Genomic DNA, 26,592 nt, shown 5'->3' on the forward strand with positions numbered 1-26,592 from the left:
CTGAGGGATCACTGGATCACTGGATCTGAAAGTACTGCTCCATTGCCTCAACATTGTTGGAGGTTCAGAACAGAGCCCTGCTGCTGCTGCTGCAACAACCTATCCTTCCAACTGTGCCTCAGTCTCACGTCTTTTTGGAGATCGAACTAGAGGAGAAAAAAAGGACAAGAGGGAGGAAAAAGAGACACAATACTGTGTTACGACAATGATATCCTTACTGTTTCTCATCCTCCTGGTTCCACATGTGTTGTTCACCTCGACACGTAAGTACAAAACTTACAAGATTTGTTCTGGCTAGAAGAAGCCGACAGACAGACACACTCAATTTACCACAGTGGTGTAAAGTAAACTACTGTATGTAGCCTACTCAAGTACAATTTTGAGTTTTTTTTTACTTTACTGGAGTGTTCCAATTATCCACTACATCTCAGACACAAATATTGTACTTTCACTCCACTACTAATTATTTGACAACTTTATTTACTAGTTACTTTGTAGATTTTGATTAGTATTTACAAAACATGCATTAACAACTTCAGCCCTATATATATGCATGCTTTTGAAAATAGCCGATCTACAACAAGCTCACCTTTGTGAGCTTGTAGATCTGCTATTTTCAAAGCCTTTTAGACATTTGGAAACTTGGGAAATGGGACATTCTGCAAAATGAGTACTTTTACTTTCAGTACTTAAGTATTATTTTAATGCGAATACTTTTGTACTTTTACTCAAGTACATTTTGAATACCGGACTTGTATCTGTAACAGAGTATTTCTACATTGTGGGATCGGTACTTTTACTTAAGTACAAGATGTGATTACTTCTTCCACCACTGATGTACCACGTTTGTGTCGGCTGAATGCAGCAGCGCTATGGGAGGCGCTGCGAGCCCATTAGTCAACACATTGTCATCTACTGAAGCAGCCTGTTACAATTTGCCCTCTTATCATATGGATTATATTATAATAACCCTAAAACACCGAAAACTGGTTATGCAAATGCCCTGCAAACCCTTGAGCCATTGTTTAATACGTTGTAAACCTTAATGAAGTAAATGGAATGACACCACAGTCATATGGCTGTGATTACTAGGCGTTTATTGACTAACTGGATCAAATTGACATTGACAACAAGGCCAATTAGAGATGGAGATTAAGCATTTAATTAGATAAATTGCTATAAATCAATGTATCAGATCTTTGCATGAATGAAACATGCATATAAACATGCTTTCTCTGGCATAGGCTAATTGTGTACATGGTTATATGCATTAGGGCTAATGATGTTTTGCTGATTTAGAGAAATACTGAATTATAAAGGTAGAGCAACATCATCATAGTTGCAGCATTGCTACATACAAGTGTGTTTTGTTATGAAATAAGCAGACAAGTATTGTCCATGGAATATGTATGTGGATTATTCTCAATTTATAGTTTTATGTCTTGCCTCTTATAAGCCTGATTTATACTTACAGTACTTGTACTCTGGTGTTGCATGTAAATAGCAGATATACACGCTTTGTGAGCTTGTAGATCTGATATTTACTGAGCATGGCACCGGCACACAACTAAGTATAACTGAGACTCTATGCTGAGATTCATTCCCTGAGTCCTGGGCTCAGCCTGAGGGGATGAAATACCATGGCATTATCATGATCTCTGTACATCAAATCCTCATAAGTCACAAGTCCAGTGAAGCAGGAAGCAACATATTGGCACATATGTTAGAAAGCTTGTCCGCCGCCCACCTAGAACACAGTTAATAAATGTCCTCCACACATTAACCCCTGAATCTCCCCAAAGGCCACCCATTGGCAACATTCGGAGGGAGCACTGCTCCTCGGAGCATTTCATACAGGCATCAATCATAATGCAGGCTTTAAAACAAGTGCAAGAGGGGTAGCAGCATGGAAAAGCATTCAAGTCCCTCACTAGGGCTTGGGTGACCTTTTTTTTTAAAGTGGTCCTACCCGGGGACCATAAATCAGTGGCGGGAAAAAGTGCTCAAATTTTTTAAATATATAAAAATAGAAGTATCAATACTACAATGTAGAAATACTCTGTTACAAGTAAAAATCCACAATTCAAAATTGACTTGAGTACAAGTACAAAAGTATCGGTATCAAAATGTACTTGAAGCAACAAAAATAGAAAGTATGCATTTCTGTCCCATTTCACTAGTTTTCAAATGTATAAAATGTATGAAAATCTTTTGAAAATAGCCGATCCACAAGCTCACAATGTGTCGCTGTGCGACACATTGTGAGCTTGTGGATCGGTTATATTCAAATGGCCGAAATATAGGCCTACAGTATATAGGGCCGAAGTGGTTAATGTCTGTTTTGTAATAATAATCTAAATCTTCAAAGTAACTAGTAACTAAAGCTGTCAAATAATTGTTTCTCTGAGATGTAGTGGAGTAGAAGTGAAAGTACTGAAAATTGGAAATACTCCAGTAAAGTAAAGAAAATGCCTCAAAATTGTACACGTACAGTAGTACAGTACAGTACGGTACTTGAGTAAATGTACTTGGTTACTTTACACCACTGCCATAAATCCAGTTCATCATTGGGTCATAAATATTTGCTGTGCTCCTGCTCTGCGTTGCAGCCCAAAAAGTTACATGTGTTCTCTTCAAACACAAAAAAACAAAGCTTTCATAAAGGGTTCGTCTCAAAAATTCCAATGCACAACCAGACTCAATAGATGCCTCTGCAAAAGCGTGGTAATTGCATCTCATGCTTCACCAGGAAATGGGTCGGTTCTCAAAGACTGAAACTAATCAAGCAACAAAGAAACAGATCAGAGTCCTTCTCCTACATGCTTTCTTATTGTATAACAATCTACTTCATTGTAAACGATTCTGAATACGATAAATGCCCAGAATATTAACTGCCTCAAAATGTGCACGTGTGTGTGTCTGTGCGTGTGCGTGTGCGTGTGTGTGTGTGTGTGTGTGTGTGTGTGTGTGTGTGTGTGTGTGTGTGTGTGTGTGTGTGACTGTGTGTGTGTGTGGGGGTGTGTGTGTGTGTGTGGGGGTGTGTGTGTGTGTGTGTGTGTGTGTGTGTGTGTGTGTGTGTGTGTGTGTGTGTGTGTGTGTGTGTGTGTGTGTGTGTGTGTGTGTGTGTGTGTGTGTGTGTGTGTGTGTGTGTGTGTCTGTCTGTGTTGGTGTCTCTGTCTGTGTAATGAAGATATTGTTATGTTATGTTAGGTTATTATTCCTTAAGGCTGGTTTAGGAAGGGAGAGAGATCGTCCCTTGAGTCCACAATATCGATAGTATTGGGATAGCCCTAGTTTTTTTTGTTTGTTTGTTCGAATTTCCCTAAACTTGGTTAACATTAGCCACAGGCATCATACAGGTACAGAATAACAATCTGTTCACAGTGAGTCAGTTCTACATGCATTAACAGTGCAAGGAATTTGCATCTTTGCTGGCTACAATAACTGCTAAATCCAATTATTTCATTTAATCAATTACATACTTATATTCTGAATATACTGAATATTCTTTTCTGAACATTCAATCAATTCCATTTATGTTGCTACAGTATATGGAAGCAAAAGCTTATATGTTGTACTGTATAGCTCAGTTATGAGAATCTGAATTCTGGTGTTGTGAAAGAGACGACTCCTGCCCCAGATAAGAAGTGTCAAATGATTGATTTTTTAAAGAAGCCATTCAAGTCATTATTTACTACAAACTGGTAGATTAGTCCACCATCCATACATGGACAGTAAAGGGAGTTTACATTTTGTAATGATTATTACATTTCTTTTGTACTGTACATAATTCACCAGTATTAGACTTTTATGTAGATCCTCCTAGTGATGACTGGTTACAGTACCTGCCATTGCCCACAGTCCAGAGATCTTTAAATGAAACAGCAGTAAACTACAGGGGAGTACCGTCCTTGCTGAGCCTATTGAGATTGTCCAGTTTCAGGGCTGGGTGTAGCGCAGGTATCTTTTCCCAGAAGGCACCTCTTTGGTGGTCACACCATTGGGGAAGAGGGCAGCCGCCTCTGCATCAGAGAGCGAGGGGACGACCATGACCTTGTCACCCGGCTTCCAGTCCACAGGCGTGGCAACCTTCTTCTGAGCGGTGAGCTGTAGAGAGTCGATGACACGGAGTAACTCATCAAAGTTCCTTCCAGTAGTGGCAGGGTAGAGGATGGACAGCTTCAGTTTCTTGTCTGGGCCAATCACAAACACACAGCGTGCAGTGAGGGGCAATCCGTCCTTGTCCAACTCATCGGGGTCCAGCATGCCAAGCAGGACCGACAGCTCTCGCTTGTGGTCAGCGATGATGGGGAATGGCAGAGGGCAGCCAGCCTTCTCACCTCTGAGAGCCATCACATCCTGACTCCAACCGAGGTGGTCCGCCACGCTGTCGATGGACAAGGCGATCATCTTGACATTCCTTTTCTTGAACTCATCACTGACCTTAGCAGCACAGGCCAGCTCAGTGGTGCACACAGGAGTGAAGTCCCTCGGGTGGGAGAACAAGACACCCCATGAATCTCCGAGGAAATCATAGAACTTGATCTTGCCCACGGTGGTATCGGCTTCGAAGTTAGGAAACACGTCTCCCAGCAGAATGCCCGGCATGGTTCTGGTCGGTGTTGACTATATGTTTGATATCGTGATATATAATACTTACTGGGTTGTTTACTAGCTTCTGAGAATACTTATCTTAGTATTACTATTAGTATTATTAAGCACTTCTGGTTCTATTCCGGTTCTATCTGCAGAATATCTGACATTCCAGCGTCCCAAAATATTCAGGACAGGATTTATCTAGAGATGTGATGTCATGCTGTGACGTCACGCTGGCATTGTTCCAAATTAGATGATCTCACGTTAGGCATCGTAACCTTGGTAACAGTCTGCGTTTGTATCCGTGTGTGCGTGTGTGTGTGTTTGTGTGTGTGTGCTTGCGTGCGTGCGTGTGTGTGTCAGGGCTTTGTGTCTCCATATCTCAACACCCAGAGGTGGCAGTAATCTTCCCCCAGGACCCCGCCGTTCATATTGGTTCCAGTCTGACGGCCACATGCACGGTGAGCGCCGAGATAGCAGGCCTCCACATAAACAAACTGTACTGGACCCTGAATGGCAGACGCTTGTCCAGCAGCACCTATGGGGCGGTGAGCCCCCGTGCCCTGAGTGTCACCCTTCACCGCCTCAACGGCTCCCAGCAGCAGTCCGGAGACAACCTGGTCTGCCATGGAGGAGATGGTCACGTCCTGGCCGGCTCTTGTCTCTATGTGGGCCGTAAGTGCTTGCTATACAGGCTCCATCTGCTGTACGTATAGAACTGTATGTCGTTGCTGTCTGGCAGAAACCTCTTATCTCCATATCTTAACTTGTATATATTAACTTGTTTTTTCGTAAATTAACCCATTAAGACCTGAGGCGATTCTTAAAAACAGTTTTTTGAAAAAAATCTAAAACATTTTTTTTCAAGATTTTTCAAAAATAGCAGATCTACAAGTTCATAGCGCGGCACTCGGTGCCGCACTATGAGCTTGTATATCTGCTATTTTTTAATAGCCAAAGAAATCTAAAGAGACACAGATGCGTTCCAGGTCTTAATGGGTTAACACCCTACAGTTGATCATACTATAGCGTCACACAAAAGTCAAAGTCACATCAAAAGTAGCAGATCCACAAGCTTGACGTGGTTTGAGCTTGTAGATCTGCTACTTTGCTGTTTTTGGAATTTGAATCCTGAAAAGTAACAGTTTTGGACAGGTTCCCACCGACAGAGACGATATACAGTATGCATGCGTAGGCCCTTGCGTAAGTCATGAATGCCTAATAGGGTTGGAACTTATCGATTTTCATAAGAAGCTTTTATGTAAGTATGTGGCTGTTACAAAGCCTACTGTATACACTGAGCTGTGTGTTTCACAGTGAAGCTTTTGGATTGTATTCTAAGGTGTAGGTTGGTGTTTAACGCTAACCCTTCTAAGCAATAACAACCAAATTATTCAGTTTTAAAATACCATTATGGAAATTCCATCGTAATGTTATGAGGGGAAATGTTTTGTTTGAATTATTTACCATAAAGCTCCTTACACACCGGGGGCGAATTTTTCATGCGAATAATAAGTTTGTTTTAAAAACCGTATAAAGTCAATGCAAGCTTCCACGGAGCGAAAAAGCGAAAAGGCGACTTTTGCATATATTCGCATAATCGCCGGTGTGTAATGACCTTAAGTCTTTCATATTTCTCACACTCACAGAAAGATGTGTACACAATTTTATCACTGTATCGTGCTTATGGGGATTTTCATTATACACTAACGAAATATAATCTTAACCCATAGCCTAAAAATGAGGACACATGCACACATGCACACTTTAAAGATCCACTCCACTCCACCAAAAATCCACCCTAACCTTTATAGCCTACTTTTTTGAGCATTTGTGTCCTAATGAGGACACATGCACACATGTAAACTTTAAGGACTTATCTCTAGCAAGTTTCAAATCTCTGCACGTTGATTCAATTCCAAATCTCTGCAATTTGATTTTCATACCGTACTGAAATGTATTAAATCCAAAAGCTACCTCGAATATCAAATAAACTACCCTATGCTCTCAAAAAAGTACACCATGAGTCATAGTCAATGAGCTACCTGTAAACATGCCTGTTTGAGGTTCAATGTATTGTAAATAATCTATTGTACTGTAATGCTGCAAGGCAACAAGGCACAGACGCATTTTCATGTTCATTTGAATTCATAGAATGCTGTAAGGCTCACAAATACAAGCTTTTCATAGGGTTTTTTTCCTCCCTGCATAAAAGCCATTTTGATTATGATCTGCCTTTGGGTTGCAATGCTTTTTAAATCCTTTTATATGACTACCCTAATCTGCTCTATCTTAGTGTTGGCTTACAACACAGTGCATGATGGAAGGAATGTTGTACATGAAAGGATGGAAACTAACTTAAAATGGATTCTGTTTTAAATGTCAAAATAAAGGTCAAAAGATGTCTGTGTCATTTGAAATCAAATTATTAGATTGTTAAAAAGGGGAAAAAAAGAACATCCTATAGCCCAGAAATTATGGTAGCAAAATAGAAGAAAATATGAGATTAGAGTAGAGTGGAACAGAATAGAACAACAGAATGAGATTAAATAAAACAGAAGAGAATGGAATAAAATAACTCTATTATCCAGTATTGCTTTGTGATGTTTTCAGATCATTCAGGACATTAACATCGATCTGTTTTTTTCCCCATTTCCCCCTGTTGCACAGTGCCTCCGGAGAAGCCGGTCAACCTCAGCTGCTGGTCCCGAAACACCAAGGACTTGAGCTGCAAGTGGAGCCCTGGGGGCCAGGGTGAAACCTTCATCAGAACCAAATACACCCTCAAGTACAAATTGAGGTGAGACCCGCAGACCTGCTGCTGCAGCTCACAGGTGATCACCTAAGCCAACACCTTCCACTTTCACCATTCAGGTAGATTTAGAGATATACATACAGTATATCGTCTCTGTCGGGTGGAAACCTCATATGTCCAAAAATGTTACTTATCAGGATTCAAATTCAAAAGCATCAAAAGTAGCAGATCCACAAGCTCGAAACGCGTCGCTTCGCGCCGCGTTTCGAGCTTGTGGATCTGCTACTTTTGGTGCTTTTGAGTGACGCTGTAGTATGATCAAGTAGGGCGTTAATTTACGAAAAAACTAAATGTAAAAATATGGAGATGAGAGGTTTCTGCCCGACAGCAACAATATACAGTACATCTTCGCCGTCGGGCAGAAACCTATCTCCATATTTCATTTCATTAATACCCTATTTTATACTTTGTTGTGTGACAAAAGTAGCGAAATGTAACGGAAATAGTACGGAAAGCATTCCAAAGTGTTTAAAAATAGCCTAGGCCGCATTAACCACTTGAATCGTAGCATCCTTATTCGTGGAAGCTCACATTGCATTACATGCATTGTGAGCTTGTAGATCAGCAATTTGGGTTATTTTTTTTATCTTTTGTGGAAAGATTTCATATGACATGCCCAAAATAGTGACACCAGGTTGAAAGTAGTTATGTCTGTGGGTTATGTAAATATTTAACCGATGAGAAGTATTAACAAGAACGTGTGACTAAATAATAACACATTGGATCCGTTGGACTTTGGAACACGTTATTTTTTCCATTTCCTGAAAAGCAACGGGTTTGGATATACAAGGTTTCACCCGAGAGCGACGATAGATGTCTATTGACCTTTTAACACATACAGTATCTTACAGTACTACTCCGTTATGGCGATTCTCATCACAGAGTCTGTAATTTACTTCTTAAATGTATTGCTTTTGTGCTATGACTTTAATGTCCGAGTGGCCCAACCAGTGACCGCATAACAGCAACATCCCGAGTTGAGTCCAACACAGGGCCATGTGTTGCGTGTCATGCTGTCTCCTGTCTCCCTCCACTGTGCTGTCAAATAAAGCAGATATGCTTGAAGAACTGTCAAAATGTTTTGCAGGTTTTTGCGTTTAAGGTCTTTGTCAAAGGTGTACGTGGTTCTAGTCTTTGTTGTGTCTTGGGCCAGGTGGTATGGACAGGAGAAGGAATGTGAGGACTACACCAGCGTGCACCAGCCATATTCCTGTTACATCCCTCGCGATCTCGCCCTCTTTACCCCGTATGAGCTCTGGGTGGAGGCAGCCAATCAGCTGGGCTCAGCCAACTCTGACATCATCACCTTGGACATCCTGGATGTAGGTGAGTCATTCAGTCTGGTCACAACTAGAAACAGACAACTTATCCTCAAGTTACTTCTCTCACTATCCTTTCAACTTTCTCCTTTCAACTTTCTCCTCTCCTCTCCTCTCCTCTCCTCTCCTCTCCTCTCCCCTCTCCTCTCCTCTCCTCTCCTCTCCTCTCCTCTCCTCTCCCCTACCCTCTTATCCTGAAGTTACTTCTCTCCTCTTCTCTTCTCTCCCCTCCCCTCCTCTCCTCTTATCCTGAAGTTGCTCCTCTCCTCTCCTCTTATCCTGAAGTTGCTCCTCTCCTCTCCTCTCCTCTCCTCTCCTCTCCTCTCCTCTCCTCTCCTCTCCTGGTTTCACTCATATGCTGTATTCTTTCTTGTTATCTTTGCTGTCCAGATCTCTTGCATATGGCTAACATACTTCCCTGTGCAAAGTGGGTTTTTATGGTGTTCTCCATCCATCCACCCATCCCCTATAACTGTGTAATGGGTTCTGGCTGAAACTTAAAGTCAAACTAAAATTGTTGTAAAAGATATAGCTGCACATCAGACGCTTGGCAAATCACTTCACATCAGTTTCATGATAAGAAATATACGTGCTGATGTTTGAAACATAAAAGGTGTTTCTCCTTATGGTGCACAAACTCTTTAGCCTTGGCGCCTAGTGTCATAAACTACACTGAATGCTACAATTTATCAACCCACATTTATCAAGAGTCAGAGTCCCCTGTCCTCTCCCAACAAGGCGAACTGGGCCAGGAGGCTAAGCAGGCTGACCAAGGCTAGGGCAAGAGGATGGGGGTTGTGGGTGTGTGTGGGGGTTTTATTGCATCACAAACCTCCCGTACCCTCAGATCCCCAATAAATTAAACAATAACCTGTGGAATTTTTTCATCTCCATTTTCTGTCTCCCCCCCCCCCCAGGGTGAATTTGATAGAACAAATAAAGATCATCAACATGCGCACAACAAGGCTCAGTGGATATGAAGGGAACAATGGATTTCTTTAGAACAAACACTAACGGGAAGGAGTTTTACAAGACATTTTCATATGGCGGTCTCTCTCTCTCTCTCTCTCTCGCCCTCCGTCAGCTCCATGAAGGCGCTTGGTTTCTCTGTGAGCTTTGTTGCAGTGGGAAAGCAATGTTTTATTTAACACTTAAAGTGAGGACAATGGTGCTCTCTGCAGAGAGCATACTGGGCTGGGAGGAGAACAGAGAACTGACCTGATTAGTCCACTGTTCCAAAAACCAACCAGCCTATCTGAAAGACAATCACCAGCTGGAGTTCTGATCTTTGCTATACAGTGTTTGAAATCTGAACACGTATTTTCTGCTTACTAAAGAGCTGGAGAGATGGGGAGACCCCTGTTACTGAACAAACACTCTATAGCAATGATATTTAACACTTATTTTAACAAAAAAATAAAATCACTTATGTGGTGTTAATCCCTGTGAATGTAATAAATAAACCTTGGAAAGAAAGAAAAAATATTACTTACACCACTTTAAACTCTTTTACATACTACTTTATATGGAGCACATAAACATTATTTACAGAAATGGAGGGAAACCAAGAGCTTATATTCCAGAGGAACGTTTGATTTTAACATAAAAATCTCATTACTATACAGTATATACACCGCTTGTTTTTCTGTAAACAGGAATGAATTTGGATATACAGTATAATGAATTCACCATTTAACACATTTTCTTTAAAAAATATTGCTCACTGATCAGTTAAATTGTTAATTATTCTTTGATTTCTAATTTCCACACTCTCTCTGATTCTCTCTCTCCCCCCCTCCCTCTCTCTCTCTCTCTGGTATGGTGTGTAGTACTCCATAATGAACAGCTATATTTATAAATATACATACAGTATATATTTAAGTAAAGGGACTCGTCGAGCCTGAGTGCACATGAGCGAGACGGTGTGTTTGGCTGATAGTCGTACAAGACATTCATCATCCACACCATGTTCTATTTAAGTGGAATGATGACAGTGTCTGCATATAGAGGATGTCTGCACTGTACTGTACAATACACTGTACATTAGGCAGGGGAATTCTTCTCTTACTTGCTGTCAGAGTTCACAGGGTGCTAGCTTACCTCACTCAGCTCTGTTGCATCGAGTGAATTATAAAATGACTAATGCTTTAGTTTAAAACTGACTACGTCTGTTAAATCCCTGTTCCCTCACAGTGACCACGGACCCCCCTGACAATCTGCTGGTGAACCGTGTTGGGGACCTGGAAGACCAGCTGACTGTCCGCTGGGCCAATCCCCCTGCCCTCAAGGACTTCCTGTTTCAAGCAAAGTATCAGATACGATACAGGCTGGAGGACAGCATCGAATGGAAGGTGTGTGGGGGGGGGGGGGGGGGGGATAAACACCCACATGCACAAAACTAGGAAAAAACAGGAAAACTGTTGAGTGCCATAGCTAGTTTGGTCTGTCTTAGGTTTTAAACAATGTAAATGAGTATGACTCTCAAGATAGTTTGGTTTTGAGTTGTGGTAAAACAAAGTTACTCAGGAGAGCTACCTAATCTGTCAGTTGGGAGCACCACAGAAGTCACTTTCACTGGTTTAATGGACAGAAACTATGTTTCTGAAATTCTAAACCAACATCATCACTCAAGCATACACCCTATACTGCACTGTATACTTCATTGACCGGAGTCCCCCAGTGTTCTATACTAGGCGGCCTAGGCCCCTTTTTCCCCCTCTACATCAAATATCTTTGCCGGAAATAGCCGATCTACAAGCTGACAATGCATCGCATTGCGATGAATTGTGAGCTTGTGCATCAGATTTTCACAGAATCTTCGCCCCAGAATAAGGACGCTAGGGTTCAAGTGGTTAATGCGACCTAGCTGTCTAATTTAAAATTTGGGATGCTTTACATTTATTTCCCGTTACACAACACAAGCAAATGTTTTGTTTTTAGTTTGATTGGATTTACGTCTCTTCTTGCCATTTTTGTTGCCCAAAACAAAAGTCTCTCAAGAGACTTGTCATAAAAGTCTACTGGTTCATTTAGGCTTAATCTTTGCCGTTTTCAAATGTCTTTGCCATTTTCTCCCTCACAATCAGGTAGTGGTTGATGTTGGTAACCAGACGTCGTGTCGGCTGGCAGGCCTGCGGCCCGGGACTGTTTACTTTGTCCAGGTGAGGTGTAACCCAGTGGGCATCTTTGGATCCAGGAAGGCCGGCATCTGGAGTGGCTGGAGCCACTCCACTGCTGCCTCCACACCCATCAGTGGTGAGTATACCGTGGCGGTACAGATACTACTGGAAAACTCTCAAATGTGTTTAACTATCTTGATGCCATTTATGTTACTTAACTGGGCTCACAGATGCATAGTGAAAGCACGGAATTCATTAGCGCGCGCGTGTGTGTGTGTGTGTGTGTGTGTGTGTGTGTGTGTCCCCGTCCGGGGGGGGGTATACTGCCAGTAAGACAATGAGAACAAAAAATATTTTCATTTATTTGAATTAACGAAAATGAAACAAAATCTGACATATGTGCAGTGCCATTATATGATTCATGAGTTTGCTTTCATGAAAGGTTTAATACCTCGTGGGCAAAATGCTTTATGACTTTTTAATACTTCCCAAATTCACCATATACAATCGAGTGGTGATCTTTCCCTTCTAATAACCTTTCATTGCCAATTAAAAGCAGAAAAACAATGGCCTTATCCGGATACAACATCCTGGAGCAAGTAGATCCAAACCTCATGTGACCTCAGACAGAAAGCAAACATCAATACGCTAGCTGCCACGATAAAGATCTTTTAGACAGAGGATTAAAAGAAATGGCAAAAGGCCAAAGGGGATATTTGATAGATTTTTGTCGTTAGCCTTCAAAGATTGATCAAGTTAAAATGCTGCTTGTCTGTCAGAGGTACACGCAGGGCCCATAAACCCTGAGTGGAAGCAGGTTTGAGACCACAAGGAGCAGATAATGAGTTACATAGGTTGTGTGGTATTTGCTCCCCAGGGAGAGGAAGTCGTTATCAAGCTCTGTTGTTCACCATAAGGATTGACTGTGGCAGGCTTTTGGCTTTCAGTAGCCTTCTCTACACACAACTATGACTAGTTAGGGATGCGGATAGCTCAAAGTTTTTCAGAGTGCTTAATTACAAAACCGTATTTCTTGGATATAAAAATGTCAACTTCATGTTGATTTTACTAATTGAATTAGTAATAAGATCCATTGAGTATGCTTCCGAGACAAAATCACTAAGTTTGTTATTGTGCATCTAAGAAACCGCAATAGTCACAGTACTGTATCAATCATTGTAAACAGATGGGAGGAAAAAATGCTGCACGGGACATGCATTGGCAGAATCCACTTTGTTCGCGGAAAGTGTGAATGTGAGACTTGTTTCACCGTGAAATGAAAGTCAATGGCGCGCATATTTTGGATCATCAATGTGTAATCGACGGAGAAACAATTGGCAAGATATGTTGCCAATATTTGGAGTTACATCATGTTAAGGTAACTACACAACAAACCTCTCCCAGTGTAAGAGGATACCTCTCCCAGTGTAATGCAATTGTGCATTAAAGACAGTTTATTTGATGCAATTAATCATCATCATCATCATCAAATTTATACCAGACTCAGTCTAATAAAATAAAATAAAAACACATATAACAAAAACATATTGCCAAGTGTATGCATAATACTGTGTCAGAGTAGGCCTATACAGAATCTCTGTCACCAACAAGATGCATTAAAGAATAGCATAAATAAATGAAGAAACCAACATTTTTGTGTTTCTCAAAATGTTCAATAACCTTTCAGCAAAGATCGTTCAAATGGAACACAGCAAAATCTGGACAGTTTGTTTAACACTGAGGGTGCAAAAATGCAACCTCTTTGGATTTTACTGAACAAACAGCATTGCCAAAACCTCAGGTGCGATGTGAAAAACAAGCCTATGCTCTGCCTCTGATCCTGGTGTTGAAAAGAGACGAGCTTACTAGCTGCAAACGATGTGCTCTCTCTCTCTCTATTTTTCTCTCTCTCTCTCTCTCTCCTTCCATTCTGCTCTGTTCCTTTTCCTTCCTCCTTTTACCCCCCATGCCCCCCCCCCAGAGCGTCTGCAGAGTGGCTCATGTGATCCCAAATCCGGTGAGCAGAACTCCACCCTGCGGCGTGAACTCAAGCAGTTCTTCGGCTGGGTCCGCAAGCACGCCTATGGCTGCAGCGGAATGTCAATCAAGCTGTACGACCAGTGGAGGGTGTGGCTGCAGAAATCGCATAAAACGCGCAACCAGGTAGGTAAGGAGAATCTCTTCTTCTTCCTCATTAGTCTTTTCATTATCTCTGCTGTCTGAGCACCGCTCTCCTCCCAATTTGTGTGCTCAGCAATGAGTCCTTAAGGACACAAATATATGCGTAGTGTGCGCACACGCACGCACGCACGCACGCACGCACGCATGTACAGTATTAATTTAACAGCCTGCACATATATTATACCTCAGCCTAACACATCCTACCATGCACACACACATACACATACACACGCATGCACGCACGCACGCACGCACGCACGCACGCACACACACACAACATAGCCACTATGTCACCACTATCTTACCACTACTGCAGCAGCGTCTGCTGTGTCGGAGTCCTGAACTGCATGTACTCCCTGAATTTCTGACCCTGCCTTTGTCTGAAGACGCTCTTGTGTTATGCCATGCGGTCAGCATTTTTAGAAGCACACAGAAGACAGACTTCCGCTGAACTGGTTGGCTCTCTGAAGTCCCAGTTCATGTTTTATGATCAGGTAAATGGTGCGGTTTTGACTTTACTGGCCCAGAAGTAGGAGCATAAAGTTGTCTCCAGTCCTTTCTCCTCCAAGTCATGCACTCTCATTTTATGACGTATTTTAACGACATAGACTTATGATCTTCGGCTGATGACCACAACAAAGGGAAATGAACATGTAAATGTAATTAGCAGCCCACTGTAATGTGTGCCTTTTGTGTTTTTATTCCCTTTGACGTGAGGAGCTCCTTTCACGACATACAGTAACTCGGGCCAAATGTCTTGTGTGTGTGCGCTCGCGTGTATGGATGGGCATAGAGTTCAGCTCCCTAAGCCACACCCTTTTGACATCCCCTGTTCAGTCCTTGAACCGATGGAGACTTTTAGCCAACCTGACCCAATTAATCTTTTCGTCTCCAATCTTCACCCACCAGGACACGCGCTCAAGTCATCTCCTGAATAATGTCTTTGTTCAGCTACCCTGACAGGCCTTCATTGATTACCTTGAGTGAAAGGGAGATTCGGGCTGAGAGAATCACGAGATGATACTGAGGGAATGAGAACGAGAGGAGCGTTACAAAAGAGGAGCGCCAGAGACAAAGTGGCGAGCATGACTGCCATGTAAAGGAGGAGCATGAGAGACAAACAACCAAAATAAACAGCAATTAGTGTCGCCGCGGTAAATGATTATGAATTACATGCTTTTTCCTATCGAGTCGTCCCAATATTATCCATCTGTTTTTCTCCTTTCAGATTCTACAAGGCGATAATTCATAGCACCCCCTAAACACCGCTGAGGTATTTAATTCAAGAACAGCATCAACAGACGCTGACAGATACTGGCCCAGAGGGGGCCTGCAGTGAGGGCTCCACCCCTCTGGATGTGGAATATTGCAGTGTTTGGTTACACAGGCTTTAACTTTAGTTTGCAGGAACCCATGTGGAATGAGGAAAATAGCTGGAGAGAGAGAGGGCACAGTGTTATTTCTGTGACTCTGGCCTACCGGGATTAGAATTAAGTGGAGACCCCCTTTTTTGTTTTTCAATAGTCATATTGAAAGCTGTCACACACAAATTTGGTTCTTCTGTGATTGTGCATTTGTCCTGTTAAAGAAGGGCTCAACAATCTGCAACCTCAGTAAGAAAGTCACCTCTTTGATGAAGGAGAAGCTCAGAGTTTCAGTCAAACCACTCAAAAAGGCATCATATTTTTACTCAGTAGTGCCCCAACCGTACTCTTTCACTTGGTAACAACATAATAAAACAATCTTAGATTGAATATTTCATTTATAAGCGACCTGTTACCTAAAATACTGTATTATGTGTCCCTGGGGCAGTTACAATGGATCATTCCTGAAGTTCACCACAGTATTAACAGTGCTGGGGTCAGTTACCAGCCGTCATTGGAACAACATATCCCTATGTATAAACTGTATATACTGTACTGTGTCTCATTGACTGTGTGTTTTGAAGACAGTTTTATATTGCATATATTTTTGTAACAATATATTTAATAAACCTGACATGATGATTTCCATAAGTTATATTCTAATTTTAATTATGGTTCAGAAATATAAGTAATGATTGTGTGTATAGAACAGTGAATGAACATGATTTGTCTTGGAATGTTTTTTTATTGTTTAAAAAAAACAATTATCAGACATATAAAAATCGGCTTGAACTCAGAGAATTCTTTTACATTTTATGTAATATTTCATAATATTTACAAATACCACAACACCAGAAACCTAACTTTTCGATGAGCCACGCTCTGCGTGCCATGCATGTACACGGCTTGCATCCGAGATGCCCTCCTCCTGGGTTGGGTTTGAGACTGCGGTATTGAGAAAGAGAGGCGGGGCCAGGCAGGCAGGGATCGATAAGTGCAACCGATGAGTCCAAGGTGGGAGCTGTCCTCAGCAGTCGATCAATCAGTGCCGCCGATCAATCCCTGCCTGGTGGTCCGAAGGAGCGGGCCAAAGGGGCCTCCCGGGAATCGCCTTGTCAATCACACTCCTCAGAGTCGTACTTAAAGTCCTGCATGATCTCACTCAGAGACTCCTTGTTCTTTATGATGCTAGAGAGAGAGAGAGAGAGACAGAGAGACAGAGAGACAACAGAAGAGAGGAGTAAAGTTTAGTTATTTAGAACACACTGTTCTGTAAATATGCATCTGAGACTGAAGAGTAAACAGAGTGTTTGTTTCAAAACCAACCCCCCAAAACATATCGTTGCTGTTGGGCAGAAACCTTGTGTCTCTATATTCTAACTTTTTGGGTTTTTTTCGTAAATTAACGCCCTACTTGATCATACCACAGCGTCACACAAAAGTATCAAAAAGTAGCAGATCTACAAGCTCTTTTTGAGCTTCTTTTTGAGCTTGTTGCTTTTGCGATTTTTGAATTTGAATCCTGAAAAAGTAAGTGTTTTGGACATATGAGGTTTCCACCCGACAGAGATGACATAATGGAAAGATGGGTTTGTGGACTGCCTTACCAAGACGTGTAAAACACCATATCAACTCACTGTGGTGCAATTTATGGTGCAATTCTTTCTCTTGGAAGCGAGGACATTCTCAGAGAGCTTCCTAAACAAGGCATTCTTGTTCTGTGCAGAAACCCAAGCTGCACAGTAAAGTCCTCGGTGTTAAATCTGCAATCCATAGGATTTATTTCCTTTCCTGGATTTGAACCCTGCAGGTCTCCCGTGCGGCAGACAACAGTTCTACCAGTGAGCTATAAGACGGAACGCCGGCTTGGGCAGGGGGAGATATTAGCAGTGGTGTACAGTAACTAAGTACATTTACTTAAGTACAATTTTGAGGTATTTGTACTTTACTTAAGTATTTCCAATTTCCAGTACTTTTACTTCTACTCCACTACATCTCAGAGGCAAATATTGTACTTTTACTCCACTACAATTATTTGAAAACTTTAGTTACTAGTTACTTTGCAGATATAAATGATTACATTATAAAACGTACATTAACCACTTTAGCCCTATTTTATACCTAGGCTATTTGAAAATAGCAGATCTACAAGCTCTACGAGCTTGTAGATCTGCTATTTTCAAACATTTTTGTACTTTTACTTTTGGTACTTTAAGTATATTTTGATGACAATACTTGTGTACTTTTAATCAAGTACATTTTTAATTCCCGACTTTTATTTGTTACAGAGTACTTCTACATTGCAGTATTGATACTTTTACTTAAGTAAAACATTTGAGTACTTTTTCCACCACTGGATATTAGTGCTTTGAGCTCCAGGCAATACCACTAGTGTTAACACTAACAAATACGGTCAAAATGTTTCAATACGAAATGAGGGAGATCGCATCCAACCACTGCAGATGTGCTAGTTATATTGACTCGTATAAAAAAACGACATTAAAAGGGATAGCTCACCCAAAAAAAATCTTCTTTCGATTAGTCACCCCATGGAGACTTGAATCCATGGATATTCTTTTGTTTCTGTCGCATTCCTAAGCCAATAATTTGATGACTAGCGGACCGGTAGGAGACACAAAGGCGACTCTTTGTGTCTCCTACCGGAACCGCTGCCGGTCATCAAATGATTGGCTTAGGAATGCGACAGAAACTAAGGCATATCCATGAATTCAAGTCTCCATGGGGTGACTAATCGATAGGAAAAAAAAGTATTTTTGGGGGTGAACTATCCCTTTAAGGCTAAGGATAAACACAAAGTCCTGTGGACTATTGAATAAAATATTTCTGAATATGCAGCTCTGAGAACGTAAAAAAAGTTAAATTAACAGGATTTTAGGTAAAGCTGAATGTTGGGTGTAGTGTTAAGTGTAACACGCACATGTTTCAAATGTTTTCCTATATATGCCAGCAGGCACTGGCAGCATCACATTGACAGAGATAGTGTAGGTAGGGGTCAACGGGGAGCTAAAGTAGTAAAAGGAAGGAGCTGTAAAAGCTGCTCTTACTCGTGCTTGATCTCTTGAATCTTCTCCTGACAGCCTTCGTCTTCTGGGTGATCCTGGGCCCTCTGCCTGGCCAGCTGCAGCTTGGCTGTCTGTGGACAAGGCCCGTCACATCAGACATATGCAAACCATTCATCAATGTAGTATGTTGGGCTTAGAGAAAGATGACGCCGGGATGAATTACGCCGGTTACATTGCAATGCTGCCGGAAATTTGCCAGAGATGTATTTCTTTTTATTGTTATTGTTAGAAAGGATACATACTGTATGCAAGCCTTTTTGAAAAGGGTTACGCTTCATTTATACTCCCGTTGTACGGCAGTGTCGTACGTCAAGGATAAATTATCTCACAACGTGTTGCGATGCTACGCGTTGTGAGCATGTAGAGCGGCTATTTTCCGCGCGCGAAGCCAGCACGAAGTATAAAAACGAAGTATAAATCTGGTTTTAAGAGTGAGAAGAGAATGCTCTCAGGCATGATATTCACACTCATAGGACATGCGGTTTGTGTGGAGCCAGAGTCATAACATTTTAGCACCAGTCTGACTCGAACAGGCTGACCATGAAGAGAGGGCGTAATAGATGCCGCTGTTCACAAATGGCTGACTTGACATGGCGTTACTTGTAAAAGCATCACAGCGTTAATTCCCATAATATTATGTGAGGATCTGATACCTTTTGGTAAAATGATACCCTGAGCTGCACAATAAAACAAAAAAAACGTTACTCTGTTAATACACTCTTGGCATTCTAGTGGCGTATAAATAAAATATATTAGAATGACCTTGAACTCTACATTATTATCTGGAGTACTCTCAACATTCCACTGACAAATTTACCATAAAATTCCAACACAGGAACACACTTTTCTTTGTTTTCTACATGAATTCTGCCTCCTTGTGGTTGACTTGAGTAAGTATACCAGACATTAACATTGGTGTGAACAATAACTCCACAATGAAATGAACAAGAATTTGTAGAATCGCTAAATACACAAAAGATGTAGGGTCACACTCACTTTAAAAAGTGCTGTTTATTCACCTTGACGTGGACAAATAAACCCATGTGTAATGAGGGTTCTTCTATCTCCTTCTAGACCTTAGACCGTTTTATTATTATTATTTGTTTTTGCTTTTTTGTTTTTAACATGTACTGTAGCACTTTGAGATTTGTTTCAAAAATAAAGTGTGTTACAAATAAAATGTATTGTTATTATTATTATTATCTCTGCCTGCTTTTTGAAGTTAATAGTCGGGGATCCACAGGACCAAAAGCTCAAGAAAATGGGTTGAACCTGACATGCGATGGGTATGCTATACGTTTTGTTTGCACGTTGTGTAGGCTGTCAATAAATGCTCCCCAGATACACAGAACACATGTGTGAACACCAAGTTAAGAAATACACTTTGCAGATGCAGAGTGTATTACAGTCTGCAGATGTAGATTTGTGGCCTGTTGAAAAGTTAATCACTTTCCGTTCTTCACATGTGAGTGGATTGAACATCTGCTTGTTGATGACATATGTTATTATTTTCCTTACACTTTCTGCCTCCTTTGTTCCTTGGCTCTTGGGAGTCTTCACAGTGTTTGGTGTCATCCACATCCAGGTTACCATAACCTTTTGACTGCTCTGAAAAGTGCTGTCAGAACTGGAAGAGCTTGCAAGTATTTCTCCATGGCTGCTGACTGATGCCAGTGAAGAGTTCTGTCTTGGCATCAGGGTTGTAGGTTTTCTCATGTGCCATGTCTGTCCAGACACCATTTAAACAGCATTCGGTTTGATGTACAGTGAACTTCTTGATCCTTTGATCCTTTTCTGACGGGGCATCCAGTAGCTGGACATTGATGGTAAGCACAGATATGCACTCCAGGTCCTTCTCTTCAATGATCAACCATCTGGCAAATGCTTCCCAGTGTTGGGCAAACATGGCTGAATGTATCATAGTGTGGTCACGCAGCTTGCGTAGCCGTCTTTGATTTGTAATCTTTTTTTTTTTTACTGTTGAGCGACAAAAATGTTTGCTGAATAGAATGACATATTTGGCTGATGTCCTATCTCGGGGCAAAGTTGATTACTGTTGAAGTAAAGATAAAAACGAATGGAAAGAATACAAAGGGTTTTGAATAAAATGGCTATAAATCATTTGGAAAGGTTGTGTGAGTGTATTTCTTAACTCGTGTTGTCCACACATGTGTTCTGTATATCTGGGAAGCATTTATTGACAGCCTACACACAACCCACTGAGGACTCTAAGAGAGGGAATCTTGTTCACATTTTACGGTAAAAAAAAATTAAAGGCTGCATAATACAAAACACAAACAAAAAGTAAAGTATATCATGCCATGTCAGGTTCAATATATTTTGAGCTTTTGGGCCTTTGGATCCCTGAATCTTGGGTTTAGCACCACAGGGGAAAAGCTTGATCTTGGAATAGGGTTATGATAGGGTTGCAAAGCTCACAACACGTCGCTACAAGACACTTTGTGAGCCTGTAGATTGTCTATTTTCGGTAAAGAGATTCATACAGAGACGAAGTATATAGGGTTTAAATCAGGGGTCTTCAACAGGAGGTCCGGGACCCCTAGGGGGTCCTCAGAGGTACTACAGGGGATCCACCAAATCATTGTGTGATAGGAACTTCGTTTTTTTACATTTGAACTTGAATCCTAGCATCCCTATTCTAAGGACAACTTTAGCCGAAAATAGCCGATTTACAAGTGTAAATCGGCTATTTTCGGCAAAGAGAGGGGGAAGAAGAGCAGACTAAGTACAGAGTGAAAATGTACTAAGTATTGACGGTTTAAGTGGTTATAAATGTCTGAAAATACACATTAACATGAATCCAACATCTATAAAAAAAGCTTCAATCTGCAACGCAATTTTATGCAATATATAGTTGGGGTCCCTGCTTCATCTCTCTCTCAGAGAGGGGGGTCCTTGGGTTGGAAACGTTGAAGACCCCTGGTTTAAATGGTTAAACATCATTTGGTGGACATCTACCGCCAGGCTGTATCTAGTAGTCAGCAAAAATGCATGAGATTTATTGGTTGTATTTACAACCCATGTCAACAGTAAAACAGGACAGGTGTCTGAGCTGGTAGCAGATTCACTGCTCTTCAACATAGCCTATGGAATGTTTCACCAATGGCTATCGTATGTGAGACAGTGGTTCTTAAACGATAAGGATGGGTGCCTAGTGGCTCAGTCTATTGGTGCACACAGACCATATGCTCCTTGTGAGTGCATGGACCCGTTCTTATCAGACTCCAAATGTGTCTCTGCCTTGGATTCCTTCTCTCTCTACACCAGGGGTCTTCAACAGGACGTACGGGACCCCTAGGGGGTCCTTAGAGTTACTACAGGGGGTCCGCCAAATCTTTGCGTGATACGATTATTTTTTTACATTAACCATTTGAACCCTAGCATCCCTTTTCTTAGCATCCCAGCATCCCAACTTTAGCCAAAAATAGCAGATCTACAAGATTGTAGATCGGCTATTTTTGGCAAAGAGTTATAGGTGGAGAGCAGCGCTACTCAACCCGCGGCCCGCGGGCCGCATGCGGCCCCAACGCAGCGTCTTGGCGGCCCCTCATGGTCAAACCAAAAAAAAAAAAGCACAGGATAAGAATATAAATTTCCGTTCAAATATATGGGTTGCTAATTTTTTTTTCAAAAACAAACATCAATTGTTACAGGTATAATGCATAGTTTTCTATGCATTTTGTTTTTTTTGACCCCCATTTTTTTCCGGCCGCGCGGCTTTGCCGCGCGCCCAGGGTAGGTGTCCCTTATTTCAATCTCTGGGAGTTGGCAACCCTAACCTTGCCATACAACAGGTACAGTGAAAAGAATATGATGTCAAAATGTACATTTTCTTATAACAATAACAATGCGTAGTGTGTGTTACAAAATCGAAAAATCCAAAATAGGACCGTCATTTTTAGCTTGCGGCCCCTTGGACTTTTGGTATTTTGCTGAGTGGCCCCTGAGCCATCTTAAGTTGAGTAGCCCTGGTGTAGAGGGAATAAATGAGCAGCAAAAGTTTATCTGAAACAAAATTTTATACAATATAGAGGGGGTCCCTGCTTCACCTCTCTCTCAGCTAGGGGGTCCTTAGGCTGAAAACGTTGAAGACCCCTGCTCTACACTATCTGAGAAAGAAAGCATAAGAATGCCACAAATACATGAAGTATGTTAGGATGCTACAGATACAGTTCAGTTCATATTATATTCAGTAATATTACTCACTGTCACTATATAAAGTTGTTGGAAGGTGGAAGTAAAATGCCTGTGTTAATTACAATGATATATTATGCGGAGCAAACTGTGACTTGTTTTAACCGTTTTTATAGGCTATGTTGACAATAACAAAAAAACGACACTGGCCTTTTCCTTTAAAATCCTCTGGCGTCTGGCACTTTGTTTTATAATGCACTTTTCGGTCATGGGTGGGCTGGCCGACCATTTTCACACAGGGACATACTGTACATTTTGCACTGACTGGAGAATACAGGTCCAGTACATTAAATAACATAACATAACATTTCTCTATTAAAATTACTAGGTTGATGTCCATTGGGAACGATGCCCGTAGAGAACGGATGCCCGTTGGTAGCGCATAACTCTCTGGTTATTTAAAACCTGTTGTACCCGAGTATTTAGTGCCGTACCCATTATCGTAGCACTTGGAACTCAGTCTGTGATGTCACATTGATGACATCATGGATCTCCATGTATAGGCATAAAAGGGACACACACACACAGATAGACAGACAAACAGATACGGAGAATTGGGTTCTGGACAAGAACTGGTACGACCAACTTCCCGATCTGCATAACACAAACACGCAAAATGGCCAAATGGTCTTCGAGTTATGCACCACACACACACACACACACACACACACACACACACACACACACACACACACACACACACACACACACACACACACACACACACACACACACACACACACACACACACACACACACACACACACACACACACACACACACACACACACACAGTGCATTTATAGATAGATAAATAGATAGTGGTTCTTTACTTGCAACCCTGTCCCACTTTTGAGTCCCTACACACGCGTTGAGAAACAGACGCTGGGCATTTCCTGTACCAAATGTGAAAGCTGTTATCATATTCATTGATCGTAATGTCTGAACACGGTGCATAAATGAAAACACAAACGAAAACACAAAAAACAGTCAATATCAATGTTCTCCCTACCAGCTCAAGCTTCTGCTTCTCTTTGCTCTGCAGTTTGTCAATGTGCTCAGAGAGGTCTGGCCTGTCAAAGTCTTGGTGCAGCTTGTCTTTGATCTCCAGCACTTCTTTGGAGATGCCACAGAAGGCCTGCGTTATCTCGTGGACCAGCTGTCTGTAGTGGTCAAAGTCATAGTGGGGGCCCGTCCTCAAGTAGGCCTCATGTCCTCTGGAAGAAAGTTAAAAGTCATCACATTAACAACAACGGACCGCCGTAGAAACACCGGTTATCATTTCTGGGAAAATTGGAGAAGAGAATCTGCACACCATCAAAAGGCAAAAGGATTATGTGTCCAAATAATAACGTACTCATCATCCTTTTCAGCCGATATGTTTGGGACGGAAAAGAGTAATTTAACGACAGAAACAACATTGAGCTATTAAAAAAGCTAAATGTAGGGCTGCAACTAGCGATTGTTTTATTAGCGATTATTATATCAATTCCTTTTTCAATTAATTGAATAATCGAGATGCAGTTTTAATCTTTTAAATATATATCAACAGACAGACGTGAAAGAATTTGTATTTGTTGATTTCTTTCATAATCGAGTGAACAAATGAGTCTGATTAACCAAGTACACCATACTTTATACTATGTTGTAGGGTAGGGTGTCACGCAAAAATACAGAAAATAGCCAATCTAAAAAGGCTCTTCACTGTGAGCTTGTAGATTTTCTATATTTTTAAAATTCTTTCCCCCAAAATAAATCATCTCTGTCAGGTGGAAACCTCATTATGTCCAAAACGGTTACTTTAAATTCAAAAATAGCAAATCTATCGATTTCCTATTTTGGATACATTTGTGTGACAGTGACATTGAAGTATGATCAAGTTGAGTGTTAATTTACGAAACAATATGGAGATAAGAGGTTTCTGCCCGACAGCAACGATATCTGAATTGGAACGAAACACTGTCCACAAAATCCAGAATACAATTAGTTGCATCATGCAGTAAATTATAACATGAGAATCATCTGAGTTTCTAATGTTCAGCTTTTGGTCACTTACTCCTCAAAGAGCCTGTAGGTTTCAACACGTTCAGCTTGCAGGGCATAAAACCTCTGGATCAAGGCTTTAGAGTCTGTAGGTACCTGATGAGATGAAGATGATAACAATGAAGATAATCAATACATACATTAAGGTTATACATCATTACACGGTCCTAAGCAGCTAGAATGCGGTATGACTGACTTTTACTTTGTATGAGCAACATACACAAGGAGAACAGTAGTGTCAAGTAATTAAGTACATTTAATCAAGTACTGTAGTTAAGTACAATTCTGAGGCAATTTTACTTTACTTGAGTATTTTCAATACTTTTACTCCTACTCCACCTATATCTCAGAGGCAAATGTTATACTTTTACTCCACTAACATTATTTGAAAACTTTAGTTACTTTGTAGATTTTGATTATTACAAAACATACATAGCCCACTCAGCCCTATAGATTTCGTCTAATTTCAAAAGATTTTTATACATTGTATTACTTTGTGAATTGTGAAATGGGACATTCTGCATGATGAGTACTTTTACTTTAGGTACTTTAAGTATATTTTGATGCAAATACTTTGGTACTTTTACTCAAGTAATTGTTTTATTCTGGACTTTTACTTGTAACAGAGTATTGCAGTATTGATACTTTTACTTAAGCAAAAATGTGGGTACTTTTTCCACCACTGTTACAGTCATAACTCATAACCAGCCATTCTGGCTACAGCAAGTATGACTGACTATTACTTTGTAAAGTAATAGCACGTTATTAGAGGGTCACTAAAATCCTACAACGTTACGAGGCAATTCATTGTAATCTGGGTTCAGCAAAAGAAAACACAGACTTTAAAAGTACCACAGACAAAGTCATCTTTATTTACATGAACAAGTTAGCCACATGCTTAGCTTAGCACATGTTAATAGCCGGGTGCCTTAAAACAGTAGATAAGGTAAACTATGAGGTCAGATAGGCTACTACATACATACCATAGCGGTGTTTGTGAATATTATCATTGAGCTTCAACGGTGAAGTTTGTTTACGATACTGACATTGTTGTGATGATGGTGAGCGCATTTAATGCTTTATCACTGTATGCCGGCAGTGTTGCCATGTTTTAGAGAGAGAATTAAGCAACAGGGTCTAGGAAAACAAGCCCAAAAGAAGCAACTTAGGCCACATGAGCATTTTAAACATCGGCAATTTGAAAATAGCCGCTAAAGCTTGTACATCTGCTTTTTTTTTTCAAAATCTCTTGCAATAAAATGTGGATTTTTAAAAAAAAACATTCTTACAACACAAATGCTCCCTGGCACAAAACATTTATAATAATTATAATTTTAATAATAATTGAAACATTTGGAAGCAAGCCTAAATAAGCAAGTACACTTTAGAAACAAGTCACAAAAAAAACGCAACCCGCAAACTACCAATATTTACAAGCGACTTTACAGAGAGAAAAAGTCGCTTATAATAAGCGGACATGGCAACACTGACCGGTCTGGCCCCTCCCACCCTGGGGCCAACGGTTCCGGTGGATTTTCAAAATAAAATTCATCATACTATAATATCTTTCAATACATTTGCAATGATTAGCAAAACAAAAGCATCAGTCCGTCCTTGGGATAGATTGATGCTTAATCAACTTCCTGCATTTTATTGTTTGCTTAATTTAAATCAGTCTGTAGGTCATCCTAACTAATATGAGAACCCTTATTCTGTAAGACATTCTACCGGTATAGACTGCCGCTGGCCCACCAAGGAGGGGTTCTAAACAAGGTATGGTCCGGGCCGGGACCCCCCAGGAGTCCTGGGGGGTCCCGGCCCGGACCAGTCATTCAGCTGGGGACCCCCTGGAACCAC

At 41.0% G+C, this 26,592-nt stretch overlaps 3 protein-coding genes across 5 annotated transcripts; 1 reads left to right on the forward strand and 2 right to left on the reverse strand.

Annotated features, from left to right (window-relative positions):
* Positions 1–42: 42 nt before the first annotated feature.
* crlf1b (cytokine receptor-like factor 1b) lies at positions 43–16,012 on the forward strand. Of its 3 annotated transcripts, none has more exons than XM_080430230.1 (8): positions 43–263; positions 4,960–5,271; positions 7,267–7,396; positions 8,565–8,737; positions 10,924–11,081; positions 11,817–11,985; positions 13,831–14,016; positions 15,259–16,012. In XM_080430230.1, the coding sequence occupies exons 1-8, from the start codon at positions 206–208 to the stop codon at positions 15,273–15,275; spliced, it is 1,203 nt and encodes a 400-aa protein (XP_080286356.1). In that variant the 5' UTR covers positions 43–205; the 3' UTR covers positions 15,276–16,012. The 3 variants fall into 3 exon arrangements, with proteins under 3 accessions (XP_080286356.1, XP_080286355.1, XP_080286354.1); XM_080430229.1 differs by having other exon boundaries at positions 13,831–14,012; XM_080430228.1 differs by having other exon boundaries at positions 13,831–16,012.
* LOC308086729 (peroxiredoxin-6-like) lies at positions 3,934–4,617 on the reverse strand. Its single transcript, XM_080430378.1, has one exon. The coding sequence runs from the start codon at positions 4,606–4,608 to the stop codon at positions 3,940–3,942; it is 669 nt and encodes a 222-aa protein (XP_080286504.1). The 5' UTR covers positions 4,609–4,617; the 3' UTR covers positions 3,934–3,939.
* Positions 16,013–16,125: 113 nt separating the features above from the next.
* Positions 16,126–25,848, reverse strand: rex1bd (required for excision 1-B domain containing). Its single transcript, XM_080431413.1, has 5 exons — positions 25,719–25,848; positions 24,749–24,831; positions 23,705–23,909; positions 18,460–18,548; positions 16,126–16,582 (listed from the first exon to the last, which is right to left on the reverse strand). Exons 1-5 carry the CDS (start codon positions 25,743–25,745, stop codon positions 16,510–16,512), a joined length of 477 nt encoding a protein of 158 aa, XP_080287539.1. The 5' UTR covers positions 25,746–25,848; the 3' UTR covers positions 16,126–16,509.
* Between the last annotated feature and the right edge of the window lie 744 nt (positions 25,849–26,592).

This window comes from Gymnoscopelus braueri (assembly GCF_963280865.1).
Source record: "Gymnoscopelus braueri genome assembly, chromosome: 6".
Lineage (NCBI taxonomy): Eukaryota > Metazoa > Chordata > Actinopteri > Myctophiformes > Myctophidae > Gymnoscopelus > Gymnoscopelus braueri.

Excerpts from the sequence above, each read along its gene's own strand:
- crlf1b (XM_080430228.1), top strand. The coding sequence starts at position 206 with ATGATATCCTTACTGTTTCTCATCCTCCTGGTTCCACATGTGTTGTTC. Across the intron at positions 8,738-10,923 it reads CTTGGACATCCTGGATGTAG|TGACCACGGACCCCCCTGAC; the intron begins GTGAGTCATTCA and ends GTTCCCTCACAG. Across the intron at positions 11,986-13,830 it reads TGCCTCCACACCCATCAGTG|AGCGTCTGCAGAGTGGCTCA; the intron begins GTGAGTATACCG and ends CCCCCCCCCCAG.
- LOC308086729 (XM_080430378.1), bottom strand. The coding sequence starts at position 4,608 with ATGCCGGGCATTCTGCTGGGAGACGTGTTTCCTAACTTCGAAGCCGAT.
- rex1bd (XM_080431413.1), bottom strand. The coding sequence starts at position 25,745 with ATGATAATATTCACAAACACCGCTATG. Across the intron at positions 23,910-24,748 it reads ACCTACAGGCTCTTTGAGGA|AGGACATGAGGCCTACTTGA; the intron begins GTAAGTGACCAA and ends ACTTTCTTCCAG. Across the intron at positions 18,549-23,704 it reads AGAAGCAGAAGCTTGAGCTG|ACAGCCAAGCTGCAGCTGGC; the intron begins GTAGGGAGAACA and ends CCTTGTCCACAG.